Source organism: Metarhizium acridum, assembly GCF_019434415.1.
Source record: "Metarhizium acridum strain ARSEF 324 chromosome Unknown scaffold_1, whole genome shotgun sequence".
NCBI classification, from domain to species: Eukaryota; Fungi; Ascomycota; class Sordariomycetes; order Hypocreales; family Clavicipitaceae; genus Metarhizium; species Metarhizium acridum.
Window position 1 is genome coordinate 3462306 of NW_027094015.1, and position 21754 is coordinate 3484059.

The 21754-nt window shown below is 50.5% G+C and overlaps 6 protein-coding genes across 6 annotated transcripts; 2 read left to right on the forward strand and 4 right to left on the reverse strand.

Moving 5' to 3' along the window:
- Positions 1-997: 997 nt before the first annotated feature.
- Positions 998-2899, forward strand: J3458_001037 (uncharacterized protein; the record flags this gene model as incomplete). The annotated part of the gene is made up of 1 exon (XM_007809819.2): positions 998-2899. One exon carries the CDS (start codon positions 998-1000, stop codon positions 2897-2899), a length of 1902 nt encoding a protein of 633 aa, XP_007808010.1.
- A 552-nt stretch (positions 2900-3451) lies between these two features.
- On the reverse strand, positions 3452-5534 carry PHO8 (vacuolar alkaline phosphatase; the record flags this gene model as incomplete). Its single annotated transcript, XM_066116493.1, has 2 exons — positions 5315-5534; positions 3452-5222 (listed from the first exon to the last, which is right to left on the reverse strand). The coding sequence occupies exon 2, from the start codon at positions 4907-4909 to the stop codon at positions 3452-3454; it is 1458 nt and encodes a 485-aa protein (XP_065978375.1). The 5' UTR covers positions 4910-5222; positions 5315-5534.
- A 656-nt stretch (positions 5535-6190) lies between these two features.
- J3458_001039 (uncharacterized protein) lies at positions 6191-8340 on the reverse strand (the record flags this gene model as incomplete). Its single annotated transcript, XM_066116494.1, has 3 exons — positions 6191-6911; positions 7136-7826; positions 7964-8340. The coding sequence occupies 3 exons, from the start codon at positions 8338-8340 to the stop codon at positions 6762-6764; spliced, it is 1218 nt and encodes a 405-aa protein (XP_065978376.1). The 3' UTR covers positions 6191-6761.
- A 718-nt stretch (positions 8341-9058) lies between these two features.
- Positions 9059-12381, reverse strand: J3458_001040 (uncharacterized protein). Its single transcript, XM_066116495.1, has 3 exons — positions 9705-12381; positions 9606-9646; positions 9059-9548 (listed from the first exon to the last, which is right to left on the reverse strand). Exons 1-2 carry the CDS (start codon positions 12324-12326, stop codon positions 9635-9637), a joined length of 2634 nt encoding a protein of 877 aa, XP_065978377.1. The 5' UTR covers positions 12327-12381; the 3' UTR covers positions 9059-9548; positions 9606-9634.
- A 3027-nt stretch (positions 12382-15408) lies between these two features.
- RPN12_1 (regulatory particle non-ATPase) lies at positions 15409-16666 on the forward strand (the record flags this gene model as incomplete). The annotated part of the gene is made up of 2 exons (XM_007809823.2): positions 15409-16122; positions 16192-16666. The coding sequence occupies 2 exons, from the start codon at positions 15409-15411 to the stop codon at positions 16465-16467; spliced, it is 990 nt and encodes a 329-aa protein (XP_007808014.1). The 3' UTR covers positions 16468-16666.
- Positions 16667-17274: 608 nt separating this feature from the next.
- Positions 17275-21585, reverse strand: J3458_001042 (uncharacterized protein). Its single transcript, XM_007809824.2, has 5 exons — positions 21343-21585; positions 21240-21289; positions 18967-21185; positions 17789-18912; positions 17275-17722 (listed from the first exon to the last, which is right to left on the reverse strand). The coding sequence occupies exons 1-5, from the start codon at positions 21370-21372 to the stop codon at positions 17480-17482; spliced, it is 3666 nt and encodes a 1221-aa protein (XP_007808015.2). The 5' UTR covers positions 21373-21585; the 3' UTR covers positions 17275-17479.
- Positions 21586-21754: the final 169 nt, after the last annotated feature.

Below are 21754 nucleotides of genomic sequence, written 5' to 3' on the forward strand. Positions count from 1 at the left end.
TGACATAGTGTAGATAACTTGTATGAATATAATCACTACATTCCCGCCTACTTAAGTACATAAAGGGTTCCCCACAACTCTCATCGGGTTGATATATTGTGTACACTTAGAATTGAATCATCACTTCGCTCGTTTCCCTTGTGCATTCGTTTCTGGACGTTTGAGCAGCAAACCTCCTGAACTGGCTCGGGCGTCAGTGATGCTCAAGGCTCTGGCGTGGCCTAAAAAAAAATCACAAACCGACATCAAACCCGCACAATAATATATACGATCCAGCTGCTTCAGCAATTGTTGTAATTATGACCGGGTTAGATGGTTGCAGGGTAAGCCGTCCGCCTACCTAAGTACCTACCTACCTAGGTACCTTTGTAGGTAGGTCCGCCACAGAACTGGGCCGCATCCCTTTGAATGTGTTAAGGTCTATTTTTCGTACCGGCCAGGGGTTCTAGCCAATGAGAAAAACCGCGTTAAACGGTATAAATTGTCACTTAAGAAGTAATATAATAATATAAGTACTAGTAATAATTAAATCTATAAAGAGCTACATCTTCTTATCGTAGCCGATACTGTCACTACTCCGTAAAGACGTACCTGTTAGGTATCGCAGAAAAGTGGGCCAGATACCTCACTTGGACCTTTTTTTTTGCCGAAACAGTAGGCGCGTTGCTCCTGCTAGTCTCAGTGGTTGGAGGCGAATACATACATGACAATTGATTGGCCATAAACCTCAGAAGCTTGCCCAACGCAGCCTTTTCTAGACTTCACCGTTCCTACACCCTTGTAGTATTTATTTTCGACTGCGTGAATCTTTGCCCGGGGCACGCAAGCCGAGAGTCTTAAGCATCACACGGTACTTGGCTTTCGCCGGTCAGCGAAACTGTCTTGCCCCTCGTATGCCTGCTCTGAACACGGTGTGTTCGCAGCCTTGGGGGACTTCAGCACAGCCTGACCAACACAACACCGTCAAACGAGCTCTTCTCAAACAGCCTCACTTGAGATGGCGGGAGCGCATGAACCGCCGCCCATAGCTGGCGAATATGTCGACACGGATCCTCATACAACGGACCCCCCCTTGCTGAGAGATCACTCGCAGCTCAAGACGTACAAGACGAGTCGTTTCGAGTATCCTGATGTAAGGGTATTTTTCAGACCACATCCCAAGGCCGCAGAACTTCCAAGGACGCCTGCGCCGTTGCCGCTCGTGGTCTGTATACCAGGTCTGGGCGGTTCTGTTGCGCAGTTCTATCCGCTGTTGAATAGCCTCGTCGATCTCGCTTCCTGCCTATCCGTGGACTTTCCCGGAGGAGGGCGTTCACGATATGCTGTCACGGCATGGGATGCGTACACACCGGAAGCCTTGGGTGAATTCTTGGAGCTCGTAATTGAGGATCATCGTGATAATGAACATGGCCAAGGCATAATCCTGATCGGACATAGCATGGGCTCCATGCTAGCCGCGCAACTTGCAAGCACAAGTGTTTCGCATCATACTAATCTGTCAAAATACGTTGTCGCCGTTGTTGCGGTGTGTCCAACGGCGGGTCCCCCAGACCAGCAAAGGTCTTCTCTCTTGAGGCGACTTTTGTGGATACCGGGCTGGATTTTCTCACTCTGGCGAGCCTGGGATGGTATCGGAGGTCCGTACAGTCCGAGTGTGACCCGTTTTGTAGGGAAGGAGGCAGATTTGGAGTTGAGAGTGATGCAATATCGGTTCAATCAACAGAGCAGAACCCCAGTCTGGAGACGCATGGCATATGGTGCTCTTCCAGTCTATGAGGATGGCAAACCCATAGGAGGATTGCCCAGCCTTGATACGTGGGCCGGGGTGAAGGTGCCGGTATATCTTATTGCAGGCGAAGACGACCATTTGACACCACCAGGGGAGGTAGACAAGATCCTTCAGGTGCTGAATCATCGTACGAACGGCACGCAATCTAACGATGACCACACAAATCAGGAAGAGCTGGCAATATCGAGCCAGTCACCTACACAGGTTCCATCGCAGACAAGCGACACAATCTATGATCTTGCAGAGGAGAGCTTTGCGACGGACAAGATGGGAGAGGCCAGCGTCAACAATGCTGATGATGAGCCGTCGACTCCGCTAGAATCGCCTGCATTTGTGCCTCCGCAGCCTGCTCACCCGACCCCGGTAGTCCAGTCGTTTGTGATGCCTTCACCAGCGAACCATGCTCTTCTGTACATGCCGCGGTGCTCAAGAGTGTTGGCCGGGCTTATTTCAGATTTCCTCGCCTGTCATGTTACCCAAAGATTGTCATTAGCTTGGCAGTTGCAGTACTTGTCCCGTGAGGGGAAATGGGATGTCAAGAACTTAATCAAGTGGAAGTCAGTCGCGCCGGTATCTGAAGAAATTGGACCCGAGGGATATCCCATTTTTCGCGCCTTGAAGACACTTCGAGAAGCCGACGATGTGCACTCACCCTCTGAATTTGTTAGGACATGGGGTTCTGTTATCAAGGATGTCATCGACATTTCCAGAGACCAGCCGGTTTATGACCCGCGAGGCCTCGAACGAGGTGGTGTGCATTACCATAAGTTCCCCACTGTGTCCAAGATTCCGCCTCAGCCAAAGGACGTTGAACTGTTTATCAAGCTTGTAGATAAGCTACGGAATGCCAAGATGGAGCGGGCTGATACAGAGGGCTGGGAACGTCCTGAGAAGTGCGTTATTGGCGTACACTGCCACTACGGCTTCAACCGAACTGGCTACTTCATAGTGTGCTATCTTGTTGAGCGTTGCGGATTTCCTGTCCAGGAGGCGATCGAGAAGTTTGCACAGGCAAGGCCAAATGGGATTCGCCACTCACACTTCCTGGATAGGTTATATGTGCGGTATAGCAATGTTGAAGAAGGACCAGGCCAGCAACCGACGCCGTGAAATTCGACATATCAGATCTCGTAAATGATCTCAGAAACCCTGAGTAGCCTGCTTCGGTCGATATCAAACTATTGGAGCGTCAAAACAGTCGGCGACTAGGCATGCAACCGGGTCCGGTATTCGCCCGTCACCGGCCCTTATGCCACATTCGTGCCGAATAATGGGACTGACAGTTACATATTTCTGCACTGATGACGCATCACTTTCACTTATAGACACTGACTTGGCGATGCCATGATTTCACTTTATGGTTAAAGCAAGGCGTTTCGAGAGCTTCCCGGGCAACCCTTTGTACAATGTTTTATATACAATTGTCCACCTAATGGAGTAAGCTTACATCTTATGGTGCATGTCCCTGACGGGTGCGACTAGTAACGAACAAAATGTCAAGACTCTGCTGATATGCTACCCTCTCCTCCCTGACAAGATGAGCAGATGTCGATGTCAATATGGTAGGTGTGAATGCTTGCATGGTTCCTCGCCCCCTTTGGTGGAGGCATGAACACGTGAAATTCGCAATATAAATGTGACATATCCGGTTTCGTCTAATAATCAGTCTTCAAAGGTATGATACTTGTCGGACGCCCAATCTCCAGTCCCTTTTTGATCCTGAGTTGCATGAAAACTGTTATCGTCGCTGATATGGGTCTTCTCTCTGAGTTCCTGTGTGACCTCATCAACATCTACGTCTAGATAGTGGCTGAGAAAGTTTCCTATTTCGGTATTCTCAACGTTGCCTCGGATTCGTTCAGTCTCTGGGCCGCCAGAGCTGTAGACATTGACGTCGACGGCTGTGTGGCCATGCGTGCTCCAGCCAATGTGTGCACGAAGAGAGATAATAGCAGCGAAGGTATTGACAGAAGTCTCAGGGTCATCAGCAAGAAGCGAAAGCTCATCATCTGTGGCATCAGTGACACCCAGGCCGGGAATAACAAGCTTATCGTTTATCCATGATTTGAGCTGTTGCTTGGAAATAGAAGCAGACATGTTGGACACATGACTCTGTAACGATTGAGCCAGGCTTTCGCACGAGGCAGAGACGTTGGCGAGTACATGCGGATACCAGTTATAAACTGGAAGGTGGCCAGGCTCCTGGAGAGCGGTAGCAAGCCCACCGGTCTCATGGTCACTGGTTGCAACGAGGATAGTTTCAGTCGTAGTGTCATCGATGAAATCCAACACGGCCTTAAATGTGTCATCGTATTCCAGGACCTCTCGTACCTGAGCGGCGGGATCATTGATGTGGCCAGCATGATCAATACGGCTACCCTCGATCATGAGGAAAAAGCCTTTATCGCTTTTGGCAGTAGCTTTTTCCAGAGTACGTAGTGCAGTCTGTGCCATCTCGCTGAGGCTTGGATAAACGTCATTCATGTTCCTTCTGTCCAGTTCGAAAGGGATGTCTGATGAGGCGAACAATCCTAATAACGGCAAGGTGACATTTTGACCTGCATGCAGAGCATCGAAAGCCTGGCGGCTGTCCGCATACGACCACCCATACTTTTCCTGCGCCAAGGCAACGACATCAACGTCATCCAAACGACAGCTACTGGCAGTAGAGTTGGGCATGAAATGGCACCGTCCACCACCCAGCATGAGATCAACTGAACGGCCAAGAGGTCCATGACCGACTTCTTGCAAGGCAATGGAGTCCTGCATCTGCCTAATCAGGACATGACTTGCAAAGCAAGCCGGAGTTGCGTCGGTGATGTCGGTCGTGACGACCAGACCAGTGGCGTATCCGGCCCTCTTTGCAGCTTCGAGAACAGAACCACAAGGCTGAAAGTCGGGAAGCACAGAAATGGCACCATTGTAGCTCTTTTTACCGCAGGAGAAAGCAGTAGCACCAGCGGCACTGTCGGTGACCAGGGAGCTGCTAGATCGTGTCCGACTAGAGCCCCAGAAGTGCTTGTCCAAGACGAGAGTGTCTTGCTCAGGGAGACCCTCGACGTGCTGACGATAGCTGCGGGTCAGTGATAGTGAGGCAGGGCCCATTCCATCTGAGACCATAAAGACAAGGTTGCGTTTGGCTTGTCGCGGGTCGGGCCTGGACGTCTGTTGATCATGCTGGGTGGCAATGGCTATGATAATGACGGCAGCAGTAGCGATCAAGGCCCAAACGAAAATTCCGATTTCGCGGATTCGTGACCACCTTGAATCCCTTCGGCTATCATGACGTCTGCCAATTTCATGGGATTGGTTCTCGTTGCCGAGGAGTGGTCTTTGCTCAGACTCCTGTTGTGAGAACGGTTAAAATCTGGGAGCTTATTTCCCCGGGGGGAGCGAGGGAGGAGAAGGGGATCGGAGAATTCTCAGGCATGGGCTATGCGGGCAATAAGTTGCTCACCATGGATCAGCAAGTCGTAGACCAGGACGGGCGATTGTGAGATTGAGGCAGGATTAGGCGTCACCTACAAACTCTGCGTGCTGGAAGAGAGGCTGCAAAACTGCTAGCAGACGCCTCCGATAAGTAGAGAAATAAAAAAATCACAACACGAAAACCGGGTCATATACCGACACGGTAAAGAGGGCGCTGGAGAGAGGGGTTGTAGATGATGGAATAGAATGAGTCTTGTAGGATGAAACATGATAACATGAGGTCGTGATGCATTCACGGGACGATGACGGTTTATACTTTCAGGAACAGGAAAGGTTGTCATAGCCAGCCAGCCACTTTGGCTACCGACCAGTACTGCCGTAGGCCAAGGGGCTAACCGTCAGCGACCAAGTAAGTGGACGAGCCACCGCTGACGGGTGCTTGACATCACCCTTTGTGACCGGACCGGCATTCATGCGTGTGTGCACTATGCATGCACTATCCCCTAAAAGCAGCGAAGACTACAACTAGGTCACAGTATCCACAGGGCCCCGGGTAGCAGCTGGTGACGTCAAGTGACATTAATGATAGTGAAGATTATAGCGTTTATGATGTAGCGTTTTGTAACCTAGATTTTTATGGATACTTATATTATCATATAAAATGTTAGGGGATTAAGGTACCGTGTAAAGTTTAGCTTTTAATTGGTTGCTTATCCCCGCAGCTACATAATTGTAGTCTTCCATGCGTCCGTTATGCGTGTGCCACGGCCAGCGACCCCGTGCTTGGCTGCCTGGGGCGCCACCAGCCAGCACATTGTTCTAATCACCACTTATCTGCGCAAGCTTGTACTGTCTAAGAAAAGTCAGTCCCAGATACCAGATCTCGAAGTCTCCCCCGCAGAAGCCACAGAGCGTCAATGTGTAACTTCCAATCGGCTTGCGACCCCTCACAGTAAAGGTGTGCATACTCTTCACGCTTGTTCTCGCCATTTGCCTGCGTTGAGGTCTGGTGCACGCTACCGGTAGTTGCATTACATGGCCAGCTGACCCGTCAATTTCCTTGTTCGATCGAGTTGGGAGAGTCTATACCCAGGCAAGCCATGTTGGAAAAATGTCACAACCCCCCAGGCCGCATGGTCGACGTCTCTAACTCCGTAGCCGGGACGCCCAACTCTGCCCCGATTTTCGTATTCTAACCAGAAACCCGCAGCCGATGGCGATTGAAGCCCCTGCAGATGCTTTAGCCCCAATATACCCGCCCGGGCCGTCAATGATGGCGCCCGCAAGGGGCGGGCCTGTCAGCACGGCAAAAGATACAATGGCGAACACCATTCCCATTCGCACTCCCAACTTCTGAAGATTCGTCAACAGGAAGGATAGGGCCGCTGGGAAAGACCCTGGATACCCGCTGCCGCTACCCCGTAGAAGACGATCCAAACGTAAAGGCTAATGGGGTCTGCATCGACAATGAAACAAAACAAACATCATTACACTAGCGATGGCCCTGTACGGACGAAAACGTTGACTGCCCCGATATGATCCGTTAGGTATTTGGTACAACTCGTCCAATCGCCCCGACACCGTTCAGGATGAGAAGCATATTGAGAGACTCTTGGTACGACAGGGGAGGGCGTAGTGCATCGCGAGAAAACGCTGCTACGTAGAAGAAGGCAAAATACGCCCCCCAAATATTCTAGGGATTCGGGCGTGATATTAGTAAAACTTGGTCTTTCGATGAGTGGTGACGGGTGGAAGCAGCAAAATCAAACGGTGCTCAAGCAGGCACTATACAGAGCAGAGGTTGGGTTAACTTGCAACCCTGAGCACGAGACAGGATACCATTGAGGAAAAAAAGACAAAGATGGAACGGAGGCTATGAAAGGGGAGAGCCAGCAGGGGAATACAGTTGCAACATACAAAAAATGCCCCCGCAGCATAAAAGGTGTACTCGAGCTCCTTGAAGGCTGACCACTCCACCAGCGGCCCAGCCTTTCGGCGCTTGATCCTTGAACGAGCCAGCAGGTTGGCCAAAATCATTGTTGCAAGCTGGACGAAAGCGATTGTCCTCACTGTCCAAGGGAGTCCCGTCGAAGGAAGCATTTGACGGACCATGCTGGGGAATACGAGTCCGCCCGTCACGCTGCCACAAGCAGCAATCCCCAAGGCCAATGCTCTTCGACAAAGGAAGTACGTGGACAGAACCGCCAACGCGGGACAAGAGAGACACCCATGGCCACACGCCCAGCAAGAGCAGTACCTGGCAAGAAAACGGCGCGGAAAGAGCCCGCATCCACGAGACGGCCTGTGAGAGTGTCCACGAAGAAGATGAGAAAGATATTGATTGAGCCTATCCATGACACGTCGCTCGGGGCCCTGTGCAAAAGTTGAGTGTAGTATGTCTGGAAAGTGCCAAAGGAGTTGATCCAAACCCTTTAGCTGAGAAACAGAACGAAGAAAGTCAGCTAAAACATGGCGTATGGTGAATCTGTACATCTGAAAATGGGGTAGGAGGAGTAATTCACACAGCACCACAATCATCCGAGTCTGTTGTGATCTCGTGTATGCATGACATACCATGTATTGAAGATGACGAGATGACCAACAAAGCCTAATTGTTTGCGTTAGTAGTCCAGAGAACCATCCAGAGGACCTGGGCCTGGCTTTTCCACATGGAGCCGATGATGGGAAAGGAGCTCTAGAGGAGTTGCATTCCTATTTCTCTTGTTTTGAGAAGTTGTAACTTACATTGAGTCCAGGCCAGGCAACCACCAACTGGGGGAGGCCCCGGGGTCGTAGCTCGATCTCGAGGCGACCCGGATTAGAACACGACCAAGAAGAGCACTTGGCAGCTGGTTTTCGGCCATGGTGGACTCCTCCATGCCGAAACCATCGCCTTCGTTTACATCCATCGACGTGCCATCATGTCTGCGTCCGAGGTTTAGGCAGCGTTCTTCACAATCACAGCTGTCGCACCGGATAGGATCCTGGGCCACCTTGAAATGTTGGGCATTCACCCCATTCCCATGATTTCCCACATTGGCTCGAGAGGGTGTAAGCTCAGAAGGTTGGATGATGAATGCCTTTTCTCCGCCAGCCACGCTGCTGTTTGGCGGCGCATCCATGCCCGCATGTCCGCACAATCTTCTTCGTTGCCAAAGATGGGCTTGGAGCCAGGATGCCGTGGATTAGCGGTAAAAGCACTTGACAGAATTGACAGAATGACAGGCGCAACTTGGTCTCTTGGTCAGATGTTTAACACTGCGCCCACAGGAAATCCTGGACCATGGACATTCCCCCTCGCGTTCTACCTAGCTCACTATATACCGCGAAGCGCAGGAGGGAAAGCAGTAAGCGTGGTTAAAACATGCCGCCGGCTACGAGTATTAGCTGCAGCAGAGCACCTGGACCAGCTGTGCAGCACACAATTTCGGCCATGGCAACACTAACATTTATTGTTTATGCAGTTCACAGGGACTTCCTGGCTGTAGTGGCAGATTGTGCACTCCCAGTCGAAACCACGGGACGTTGAAGAGGTTTCGGCTACAGCACGACACCCGTTAGCATTTGGATGCGTGAGAGGCAGGATGATCCTCCTTTTCCGACATTTCCACGATGTTTCTGAACGCCTCGTGCCTTGCTCTTGTTACCTACATGTACTCCGAAGGAACTCAGCAGAAGGGTCTCGCCTTTCCCAATGAAGGCCTACCTAGGTACCAAGTAGGTAGGTTTAAGGACGTCAGCTGAGCAGCTATTCGGCATCCAAGCCTGCTTCTATGGCCATTCTGCGGTACATTGTTCCCTGCCCTTGACACCTGAGATTGCAATGCATCATAGTGTTAGTGTTGGGTGAAATGGCCATTGTATTTGGCCATGAGCTATCTGGGTTGTTAATTACTAGGCAAGTAGGACATCAAAATACGCGGCGCCGACAGCCCTTCATGGTAAGTCTATTCGCTCAAGAGGCTAAATGTCGCCTACATGCCTTCTCGTTTCCCGTCTCTTTGTACGTACTGGTCAAAATACGTAGAAAAGATGCAATGCTAGATAAAATTCGAGTGCAAAGACAGCATCTCCGGAAATCGTGGTGCGAAAGGTCCAGAAAATTTTGGCACGTTGCACCAGACATAACCTTTGCGCGCTGCAAAGTCATATAAATGTCCCCTTTGCATGAACCTTGTACCTCACATCCATTCTCTACACTGCCAATGCTACAAGCTCGCACTTCTTCCATCACACATCATCGTCTCCGTTTATCCAGTAACGAAAAAAGATAGCCTCTCATTAACTGGAAATGTACCACACCAAGTCCCCGCCAAGGTATCCAATTCCACTACATAACATCATTATTAGCCATAGCCGTTAGCGTATTTGCACTAGTAGGACATACCTGTCTATTCGACCCATCTCAAACATCGTTCACATTACGACCTGACAACCCACTGTTAGCTTCACGAATAGCTTAATAGGCTATCCTTCTGATACTTACACAGTCGCCATCTTGCTTCCCCTGTGGGATTCCCATATCCTCGAACGTTGCAGGTCCCTTGGCAGGCTTTGCAGTGGCGGTTGGAGCAGTTTGAGTACCAGGACCAGACGGATGGTTCGCCTCAGAGGGTCGTTTTCCCGTGGTATTTGGCGGAGCACTTGCCGGTTTGCCGGACACAGGGCCAGGCCGATGTTGGCTAGATGTTGTTTGTCCGAAGCCCGTCGACACTCTCGGCGGCTGATAGCTATCCTGTGGTGGCAGGGAACTAAGTCTTTCAGGGCGACCTGTGGCCCCCGGCACTCTGGAAAATCGCTCATAACCATGGGAATTACTTCGAAGGTCGTGCTGTGGTGGCCTCTCTGATGCAGGGCGTGATGACGTACGGGGTCCATATTCTCGCCCGAAATCAGCGCTAGTTGGCGATACTGAGGAGTATGGCTGTTGACCGGGTTGCCTCTGTGATTTGCCGCCAGCCATGTTTCCGCTAATGGGAGGCTGAGTGCTGTCTGATCGACCATACATGCCGTCACCGGTTTGAGGCCGTTGACCGCTCAAACCAGGTTCAGGGCTTGGTTGTCTGTACGCGCCCGGATGACGCTGAAGTTCCCACCCGGCAGATGCAACTCGGCTTTGAGGAGGACCGGCTTGTGCAGGAGGCTGCAAACTACCTGTCGAGTGGGATAAGGGGATGGGACGCGGGCCAGCAGACTGAGGTTTGATACCAAATGCACTTGATGGTCTATCTGCTTGCGGGCCATGAGCAGGCTGTAGACCGGGACCGTATCTTCTTCTAGATGGCGCCAGAACATCGTCTTCAGGATATGGCGCTGTGGAATGAGGGCGGTTCACGTTCAGAGGTGCGGGCCTGTCGTCGTCTGGATACGGTGCTGCGGATTGCGGACGCATGGGCTGTGGTGCATTTCCTTCGAGTCTGATATTAAATGCTTGAGGTCGATCAGTCCCCACGAGGGAGGCCCTTGATGGATCCGGCAGGTTTGCCTGCTCCGAAACAATGGTTGGTTTGATGCCGGGGGACGGCTGAGGAGATAGACGCGGTGAAGCCGTTGCCGAATGAGGTTTAGCGTACGCCGGCTGCGAGAGGTGTGGTTTATTGTCTGTTGGCGAAAGCGGTGTCGTTTCACTCAGTGTCGGCATATGTTGAGGTTGCTTGAAACGATCTGGTCGCTTGCCTCTCTGGGAACCGTGCTGAGACTTGATTCGTGTTAGGGTCGTCGTCTCGTGGTCTTGTTTCGAGAGGCTCTTGTCATGGTTGAGAGATTCCAGACGGCCAATGGCATCCTTGTTTCCATGATCGGCTGCAAGCTGATACCATTTTCGCGCATCCGGGATACTCTGGTTCACATGGATGCCGATTTCGTAATAGTAGCCCATAGCGAATTCGCCAGTTGGAAGCCTAGAGGCAGCAGCTTCCTGTGCATACTTGAAAGCGAGCTCCTCATTCTTCTTGAATACACCTTCGTAACCAAACAAGAACCATCGACTGACGCCGAGAGCAGCTTCTGGAAGTCCTTGTTTGGCAGCCAAGCCATAATAATGCAGCGAATAGGACGGATTAAACTCGCAACCCAGTTGGCAGAGCTCGTAAGCTTGACCCATTTTCAGTTGGGCTTTGGCAAACCCGAGATACGCTGCTTTCTCAACATACATTTTGGCTGTCTCCAAATTATACGGCAGCAGACCGTCGGGCACGTTGATGTCTGGCAAGTCGCGGCCTACCAACATCCCGTACACGTAGGAACCTTGTGGCGCGTCCTCATCAGAGCTATCTGCGGCAGCCCGAATGCGTTCCAGCCCGATAGCGTAGTCCTTGGTCTCACCGTGCTGCCCAAGGAGACTCATCATGCCCATACGATATAGGGCTGCAGAGTCCTTCAAGCTCATGCCTTTGTAGTAGTGCTCTTTGGCTTTGGACATGTCGTTGGACTGCTCAAAAAGCATGCCCATGCGATACTCAGATCTTGCGTTCCCTAGCTCTGCTGCTCGCTTATAGCCACTATACGCTTCACGTTTATCGACCCGGTGTCCAAACTTGCCGAACTCTAGCCACTTGGAGCGCATGTACAAAGCCTGAGGATGCTCCTGCCCGGCCAAGTAATTAACAATATTCAGCGCGTCTAGTCGTAGTTCGTGTTCGATGCGAGGTGTAGCTGGCCGGGGTTTTTCTGCAGATTCTCGTGCCACGGCATCCATGGAAATTTCGGCCCAGATCAGGACGTCCCCGGCCCAGCTGATCTGCATCCTCACATCCTGCGAGTGCAAAACGTGTTTGCGAGCATTCCACAGAATTTCCTCTTTTGAATCATCGGCCGGAGGAATGTTGTCGCCAGTGACCTTGGGAAACGGAGAAAAGGACGGGGCATCGCGCCCCATGGTGTCAAGTCGCTGTGCCCGACCCTCGGTATCTTTGTATGCCGTTATATCGCTGTCGACCTCGGTCGCAACCGTGTTTGGCACTCTTGAATGATCGGCTTGGGAGGAAGAGTGCTGTTGCGTGATTGTAGACAGCGATGGTTGCCGGTCGTATTGTGACGGTGTTTCGTGAGGTTCTCGCCTTTCACTATCTTTAGCCTCTAGTTCTAGGCGCTGCAAGTCATCTTGCATATTTTGAGGAACTTGAGGGGTGACCCTGGACGTTGGTGATAGAGAGAGCTGTTAGCATGACGCCCCACAAGGCCAACAACAGGATCCCGAAACTCAGTAACAATGAGTATCCGAACAGAGCAAGAATCACGCTTCAGGTATGCAGGGCGGGATAGGGAGCCCAGTAGACATATTGCAGGGAACGTACCTCTGCGGGGAAGGGGCCACGACCTCGGGCAGGTAGTAATCATCGAAGCCTCCGGGCACGAAGGTCGCCCCGAATTGAGGTGCCATCTAGTTCGACAATGATGGGGACTTGGCTTGGGCTTCTAAATAGGAAAATGCGGGTGCGAGTTGGTGTCTTTCACTCAGACGTAAACTATCGGCCCATGAGGGCGTAGTCTCAGCACTCGTGGACTCGAAATACAAGGCTCGAGCCCTAGATAATGCAGGTGCGGGTGAACGCAGGAAGATGAGGCGGTCGATAGGTAGCAAGGTAGGTCGGACGTCAAGTGCTCAACTTTTTGGAATGCGATAGGACGGATTCGGGTTCTAACCGCTTTATTATTGATGCACAGCTCGGCCGCAAAGAGGGAGGAAGCAAAGGTAGGCATCAAGACAGCCAACAAAGATTTCCGTCAGCGCCGTTGCCGTTGCCGTTACCGTTGACGTTGGCGTGGGCGTTGGGAAAGATGGATGCTCGAGTGGAGTTGCAGCGAGGCTGGACACAGCAGAGCTCGTACAACTGTGACACCGCGTCCTGGATGGGCACGATATAAATGAAGGTGGGAAGGAAGTACTCGAGTAGCCTGAATGCCTGATCTGGTGTTCCCAAGTGCGGGTTTGCCAACTGGCCTGACCCCTAGTTGAACAAGTTGCGTCCGCCGCAGAGCATGTGGCGATGCATACAGTACTGCCTGAAGTGTCAACCTCGCTGCCCCGCCAGGTTCAGGCGGAAAGGTGCCAATGTGCAGGTGCCGTCGACCCGTCAAATCTTGGGAAGTGGGGCCCATTCTGGGGCGCATGCAATAGTAATAAAAATAATAATAAAACCTTGGCAACCACCCTTGAGCAGTTTGCCAGAGGCCAGATGGCTCAAATGCGAAATCTGGGCCTTGACCGAAGGGAAACAGGGTTATCGCGTGCTGAGGCTGACTTTGAATAGTACTAGCCTTGACCGAATTTGTCCTCCGGAAAAGTAGCTTCGCGCGGATAATGTTGCAAGGAACAAGTGCTGAGCAATGCCAACGAACTGGATGGAGTGCCTCCTAGCATCCCCCAGCACATCTATGGCATATTCAGAGCCACCCATGCATGATACTTGTCGGCGGACGTACCCCATGCATTACTTTTGTAACAAGAGGCAGATTTAGGTACTTGATACCGTCTGGTAATGCTTTTTCTCATGTCGCCCCATTACTGCATCGCCAAAATTGATCTACTGATAATCCGAGTGGGAATGAGCAAAACGGCTCTGACATGAGCAGGGCGTCTGAATACGACGAAAGTTTGAAAATCTGCTTACCTGGCATCTCGCCATCTTTCCCATTCTCACTCATTGTCGCAATTGGCTGCAAAATGTTGCGCTGAAGGATGCTGTTGCGAGAAGAAACGGCTGTTAAGAGCTCGCTCGTCCCGACCGCACAGGAAGGCTCACGCTTATGCGACGGGTGAACCAGGCCATCAATGTTGTCCCAGCTCCTCCAAGGTGTGGGATGACGGCTGTCCCGTTGGTTACTCCGACCAGTGACGTTGACGACAAGTACGCCACCAAGCGAGTGAGATCTCGCGACTGATGGGCTGGATCGTTCGCCCAAAAATGATATTCTCGGACACCGAAAAGTCAAGTGATGGCTACAGGTGCTCCCTATTGCCCTTGTTGACCTGGGAAGCACCTACAGCAGTCCGCCGATGTGTACTCCGTAGGTGCATGTGCCAGGAAACGCCATCTCCACGAATGGCTTCATTGTCATAGTCGACTTTGTCCCAATGACAGCCTGAACCTCTCACAAGGCACACTAGACATCTGGACGGCACGTGCATTTTCGTTGCTGCTATTCTCCACATGATACTCCCCTCCCAAAGGTTGGGCTCTACTAGGTAACGCAGCTTCCTGTAAAGTGACAGAGCAGGGCGAACATTTACTGACTTTTGATGGCTTTTGATGCCATGAGACTGACAATCAGGTGGCAAAGAACGTCTGACTGTGCACCCTTGCAACAAAGGGGGTCGAATAAACACGTGCATGCTGGACATCGGGAGCTATATTTGGCCAACACAGCCCTGCATCCCTGCATCCTAGCAGATACCTAGGTAGTGAACCCACCATCTGAATCGGCTATCTTTAGACGTCAACCGGTACCTACGGTACTATTAGGTGGTGCAGCACTGCAGGACCACTTGCTGACATCTGGAAACGCCCCCCTTTTCTTTCTTTCCTTCTATTCTATTCCAATTTGGGCGGTTCTGCCACGATCACCCCCCCTGGTCAAAGGGGAAACTGAATGTACTCCTTGAGATGCATGTTACCATGCGTGCCATGTTGACTGCCTGTGATCAATGTTTCAATGTTCACTTGGCGGTTGAATGGTGCCGAGTGATTTAAAGTCGACTACGGAGTACTGTCAGCACACAGCCATGGCTAGCACTAACTGCATCGTCATGTCCTGGTATAGGAATTAGAGGAATTCCCTGGGTGTGTTTACCTGGGCCTGAGTAACCACACACAAAAGCAGCCAAGCATCCTCAGTTTTCTACTCCGTATTTGCCCGTCAACCTATACCTTCACAATAGTAATGTCAGTCTCGCAGGAGGTTCATTCAAGTGGAGTACTCAATGACCCATGACCGGTTAAATTTATACGCCCTTTCAACAAGCAATTGTTTCCTAGAATTTCAATATCACGAATTGTCAAGCAAATTGCTTGAGGGAATTCTTCAGAGAATGTACAGACTACCGAAGTTATGCTCTGTCGGGCGCGCTGGGTTTGGTGCCTTTTTCCGGTTCCCCCTTTGCCGCCAACCCAAAAAGAGCCCATCCTGATTATATAAGCCGGTTGGCCCAGCCTGCCCTCGTCACCACCGCCAGCCTAGCCAGCCGAGCTATGGCACGTTATCAAGATCTAACTGCCAACAACAGCAACGGGCCCATATCCAACCGAGCACGACAACTCGTCGTTTTCATTGTAGCAGTTGGCACCGGAAAAAACTCTGTTCATTATCTTACTGCCTACTCATCGGAGCCTCCTTTGCCGGAAAAGCAAGCTGTCGCCATGGCCGAACGCAATGTCTCGCAGATTCTCGGGCAGCTCAAGCATTCTCCGTCCATGAGCTATCCTGAAGCAAACGCGCTTCTTTCAAAGGCCAAACTCGCCCTTCTGAGCCTAAATGCCCTCACTCCCAACCAGTCGACGTCGCCTCAACTCCTGGCCCTCGCTCGCGAGACCTTTGAACAAGGCGCCCTCTTCGCTATCAGAGCACGCAACCCCGAAGCCTTCACGCGTTATGTGCAACAACTTCAGCCTTTCTATGAGCTCCCCTCAGCTACTCTCCCCCCGAACTTACCCGAGCGAAACAAAGTGACTGGATTGAGCCTCCTTCTTCTCTTAACGCAAGGTCGCTATGCCGAATTTCACTCAGAGCTTGAAGGCCTTGCCAATCGTGATGGAGGAGGCTGTTCCGGAGATGTGGAAGGCGACCGGTACCTCGGATATCCTATTCGACTGGAAAGATGGCTGATGGAGGGCAGCTATGACCGAGTATGGAAGGCAATGAAGAGCAGTGAAGTGCCATGCGACGAATACGGTGTCTTCTCAGAGGTGAGTGCTCACACGTAATATCTTGCCGATCCGTATGGTGTGATTGTGTCTAACAAAAGCAATCAACAGATTTTGAAGAACCAGATCAGGTCTGAAATCGCAAGCAGCAGTGAGCGCGCGTATCCAAGTCTGCCGATTAGCTCCACAAAATCCTTACTATTCCTGGATTCCGAAGGTGATGTGATTCAATTTGCCAAGTACAGAGGCTGGGTGGTCAGAGACGGGCATATATACTTCCCAGACGCAGCAGACTCCAGTGAGGACAGCGGTCAGAGCAAGGACATTAGCCAGGTGATCATAGAGAACACGCTAGGATATGCTCGGGAATTAGAGACTATTGTGTAAATACTAGAAGCTCTCCTTTAGACTTTTGTAGGAATAGCGCAGGATGAAGATGAAGGTTATTTTATTCTGAAATTTGCCACGCGTTTAGGCAAAACCAGTGTCCTTGTTGGATACCACTGTCAGGCTGAGGAGTTCTTTCTCCAGGAGTAGCTATTCGCGCCATTCTCCAATGAACCAGAGTTTGGCTAGTCGAAGCCAGCAATATAGAAACGTGATGCCTTATGCCAAACACGCTTAATTCTCTTCTTTCCGTGACGGGTAGCATACGGGGTCCAGGAAGATACATTTCACATGTAGCCGAGTGTACAATAGCATATTGTATTGCCTCGAAGTTTTGTGCAAGATATTCGGTTACCCCTTAACGTTGATGTATTTGCTTCCCAATTTGATATCCAAAACGGACAGCACAAGTCACGCTAGCGATGTCGAGCCCATTGTCGGGCCTGCCATCGCATTAATTATGTGTTGCTAATGAGCGTAAAGTAGAAATACACTTTGCTCTTCCCTTGTCCCTCCCCCTGAGCTTTTAAGGCACTGGTTGAGTGCTTGCGTCTTTTTTTTTTGGAAGCCCCGAGTTGACACAACAGTATTGCACTCGGTGAGTTGGACTTCCCTTGACATAACAACTTCTATGTACACCTTGGGCCAAAAGCGGAATTTCATGCTTTACCTGTAATTCTGCTAGTACCAGCTAGTATTTTCATCCTCGCTGCCATTTTTTTTTCCTTTGGTGCTGCAATCTCCGATTTTGATGCCTTTGAAGCCGCAATCTTCTAGATTTTTCAAGCTTTTCAGAAAGGAACCCCTGTATGGACAATCAGTGTTTTATTTTCCTATGAAGTATAGCTTGATTTGGCTTCTAGACTACCCCTATTCCTCTGCTGAAGACACCCTATAGTCTTCGATCCCAAACCGTTGCTTCGCAATGAAGTAGGCCTCGTCCTTCTTTTCGCTACTACGTACGAAACATCATTTTGTCTTCGGAGAAATGTCTCCCAATATCATTACTCATCTATGCAAATAGTTTCAACCCGCTGCCATGTTTGCCAACCTCGCAAACCTCGCACACTCGGCAGACAGATCCCTTGTATTTCGAGTGATATTTGGAACCATCGAACGCGCACTCTTCGTACGAGGTGCCGCTGTAAATTGGTGTAAGACTGGCAGCACAAACCTCGAACTCAGCAAATTGATCAAACTCAATGTCAATGGCGTCGTTCGGGTTCCTCTCGCATTGTGCCTTGGTTCTTCGGGCCTGGCAGAGTCGCATTCGTTAGTCAGACAAGTATTAGGTAGGCATTGCGCTGTAATATCAACTTACATTTTCTACAATCTTTGTAGAGCCTCCGTTGGCAATGATTCGATTGGCAAAGCTCAGAGCAGAATTGTAGTTCTTGCTTTTGACAGCTAATTGCATGGCGCTGAGGAGGGCTAACTGCCGATGTGGTACCTCGATCTTAGGAATGGTGAAATACGCAGACAACTCTAGACTCCTCTTCAGCTTCGCTGGATCCTGAGCCACAGAATCTGGGGCTCCCAGACTCCGCCTGGCGAGCTCAATATCCATAGCCACCGTATATTCACTTGCGGAGGTGATAAGCTTCTTTGCCTCAGCCACCTCAGCTTCGCTTGACACGGCATTTACTAGAATGGCATGCAAAATGCCTTTGAATACCTTGATGCCCTCTTCCAACTTGTTTGCCTTCATTGAATCATAACCTCTCTGAAGATCATTGGTAGCAAGGTGCTCCAGATCTCGCGGAATAATGGGAAGAACCTGGCGAGGATCAGTTTCGTCGACCGTCCGTCGTACATAGTTGACCAAGGCTGGCAGGCCGGACGATGCAGGAAGGAAACTTCTGGAAGCTTGATACACCTCCAAGAATCTGGACTTTAATGGTGCAAAGTGTACTGCTCCGACTTGCCTATTTAAGAGTTGCATGGCAGATTCGAAAGATCCTCCTGCTGCATGATCGACTGCAAGTGGAGAGTTTCGTGCCCACATGTCTGCCTCGCTACTACCTGCACCGCCAGCTTCAGCACTGTCCACGTTGACAAAGTCACTGTCGACCTCGGGGACATCATCGTCGCCCAAATCCCAGCCTGCGACATCTTCATCATCTTCCTCAGCCAGGCCGCCATTTCTTTTGAGTGCAGGAGCGCCATCACCCTCTTCGTCAAGGGCAAGTCGATCAGCCGTGGCTGGTTCATCCTCCAGAGAGAGACCCTCGACTTGACCTAGTAATGCTTTTTCAAAGAAGGACTGAGAGCTTGCTTTTGTAGGCCAGTTCGCCTTGAAGGTTGGCACAAGAGGCTTAGGCGTACTCAAGGGTTCACCCAAGTTTGGTATGGTGAGTTGGTCTTCCGTAGCCCCAGTAGCTTCCAAAATGGCCTGACACTCATCGTCCAGTCCGTTTGACTTCGCAGTCATGTAAGCAAGAGGATCTGCTAACTGTTAGCATCGCACTTTTCCTCAATGTATAATATGTCTTCACTTACAGAGGTCGATTTCCTTGAACATCTGTATTCGATCTTCAACATCACCCAAATACAGGGCGTTGTGGAATCGAGAAGTGAAATCTCCCCGATGTTCAGCGATTTTTGCCATCCTCGCCAACTTGGAGTGATCACCCGTAGCCAGATACAAAAAGGACAGTTTGTCAAACTGCTTTAGCTTCTGGTAGCACATCTCGACAATCTGGTGATTTCCGTGTGCAAGAGCCTCGGCACTTAGTCGTGCCCAGAATTTCGGCTTATCCAATTCCTTCGCCATCTCAACAGCCACGTCCAGATTGCCGCATTCGATTGCTAGATCAAATCTAGTCGTTGGGTCCTGCACAAATTGCAATGCAATTTCAGGATAACCTTTCTTTTGTAGATACGAAATAATAGACTGTCCCACCAAGCTGGACGTACGGATGATGTGCAGCATTTCTTCATAATTCCGCTTGATTAACGCAAGTTTAAATCGGTACTCGGTCGGATCAATCTGTAAGATTCGTGGTTTCGCGGCTCGGTCCAGGCAGTAGACATTGCGACCCTTGACTCGAACCAGGTATACAGTTTGATCCAAAGTCCGGACAATACCATTATCACCATTGAGCAGCGTATACTTCACATGATTCAATGTCGAGTATAGAAGCACCCCAGCATCATCCCATGTTGCACTTTTGATCCGAATAGTTTCGTGCAGTGTGCTAACTTGCTCAAGAGCCTTCGTGACAATCGTAACGTTGTGTTTGCTGAGAAGCGCAGCGTAAAGTCCGTCATTGGACCATACGACGTATTTCACGCCATTGACAGAAAGCTCAGCCGTGCTCTTCTTTTGCTGAATGTCATACAAATGCACGGCTGTTGGTGTTATAATGAGCAGATGGCCAGTCCCACCAAAATAAATATCACTGGTTCCGACAGGTGGCTTGAAGGAACGGGTGGTATTATTTGACAAATCCTTAATGTCAATGGTCTGGTTTGAAACATCAAGAACAGCAAAGCGATTTCTCGCAACGAAAATTGCTGAGTTACCCAATCCTCGTTTTGCCTCCGTTGGCTCAATAACACCTGAGCCATCCTTGGGGAGGCTGACTAGTTCATAAGAACCCCCTTCGGCGGGAGTAGTAACAAGGACAGACTTCTCCGCAGGGTTGTAAGACAAAGTGCGAGGAGTTATCCATGGGCTGCCGAGCTTCTTCAGTGATAGGAGAGTTGGACTTTCGACATTCTTCTGAAAGTCGTAGGATTTGATATGTTTCTCCTTGGTGATGTAAAAGAGCATATTCTGGTGAGTCGCAGAAGCAGGCCGTTCGCGCTCCAGCTTGAAAACCATCACGCCATTATCATGGCCTGCAGCAAAAAGGTTGATCTCGGGGTGTGCTGCAATGACCCAAAATCGGTCATTTTCGCGCTTGAAAGATTGGACGGCAGTTCGTTTGTTCAAATCCCAGACTCGAATTGTTTTGTCCTCACCAGCTGAAAGAATCAAGTCCTGGTGGGGGTGGAACAAACAGCCAGAGGCATTGTGGAAATGGCCTCTGCATGTGTCGACCTCCCATGCCTTGGTTTCGCTCATGCGCCAGAGTTTAACCAACCGATCGTCTCCAGCAGATACGATTAGTGGCATTGTGGGATGAAATGCGACCCAGTTGACTCCACGGTCGTGGCCTTCAAGTACAAATTTAACTACGGCATCGGTATTGCCGAACATGTCTGCCTGGTTCTGATTGGCACGCGCCATCTGATCCTCGAAGCTCATGGACGTAGGAGCAGAGTGCTTCTTCCGAAGGCCAGAAATATCCCAAACGCGGACAGACTGATCGAGGGATGCGGAGACAACAAGGTCGTCTTTCGGATGAAATTGAGCGCACATAGTATAGTGATTGTGCCCAGTCATAGTACAGATTAAAGAGCGGTTCTGCCAGTTCCAGATACGAATAGTCTGGTCGTCTGAAGACGATAAAATCCATGGCAATTCATGGTGAAAAAAGACAGTGCGAACGTAGTCAAGATGACCGTTCAAGGTGAACAGGCAACGTCGTGTCTGGTAGGACCAAACTTTGATCTTGTAGTCATCGCCACCAGACACAAAGAGGGGTTGTGTCTTGTGGAAGTCCACTCCTCGAACGGGTCCATCATGTTCTTCGAATCGGTCGATAAGTGTGCCCATTCGGTAATCCCAGAGCTGAATGGTAGAGGAATGAAGTGCAACGAGGATCCATGGTCTGCCAAGTGGATTAGCTCCAGAGATCATTTCCCAGGAAGCCTAACTAAAATACCTTTTAGGATGAAACGCAATGCCTTTGGCCCTTGAAGACTTCGACTCAAACTGCGTCGTGGTAAGCGTGTTGAACAGGTTTCGACGGCCTTTGCAAGAAATACCTTGGTTAACATGCCGGGGGAGGACTGCATTTTGGCGGGGATAGGAAGCCGCAGCTTCGTGCATTAAGGGGAGAGTGACGCAGACGACAATGCTCCAAGATATCGATGAGGATGTTGATATTTCAGCCAATCCTCGCTGCAATTAACTTGGTATGGTGGCCGACGGGTCAGCATTAATATTCGTGTAGGCAGGGGATGTTGGACACGTCGAATACGGTGTGGTGTTTGTTGGCCTTGCTCCTGGTAGGCAATTGAGCATCGTGTCCAACTCCAATTGTGGGCAGGAGGAGTACTCCTCTAAGCCGCACTAACATTCTTCCGTATCCCTTGGCAGGTCACCCCACTTACTGATATCTATCGTCCCTCCTGGAGAAGGTCATCACGCTAGTCTACATTGGGAGAGCTCATGGTC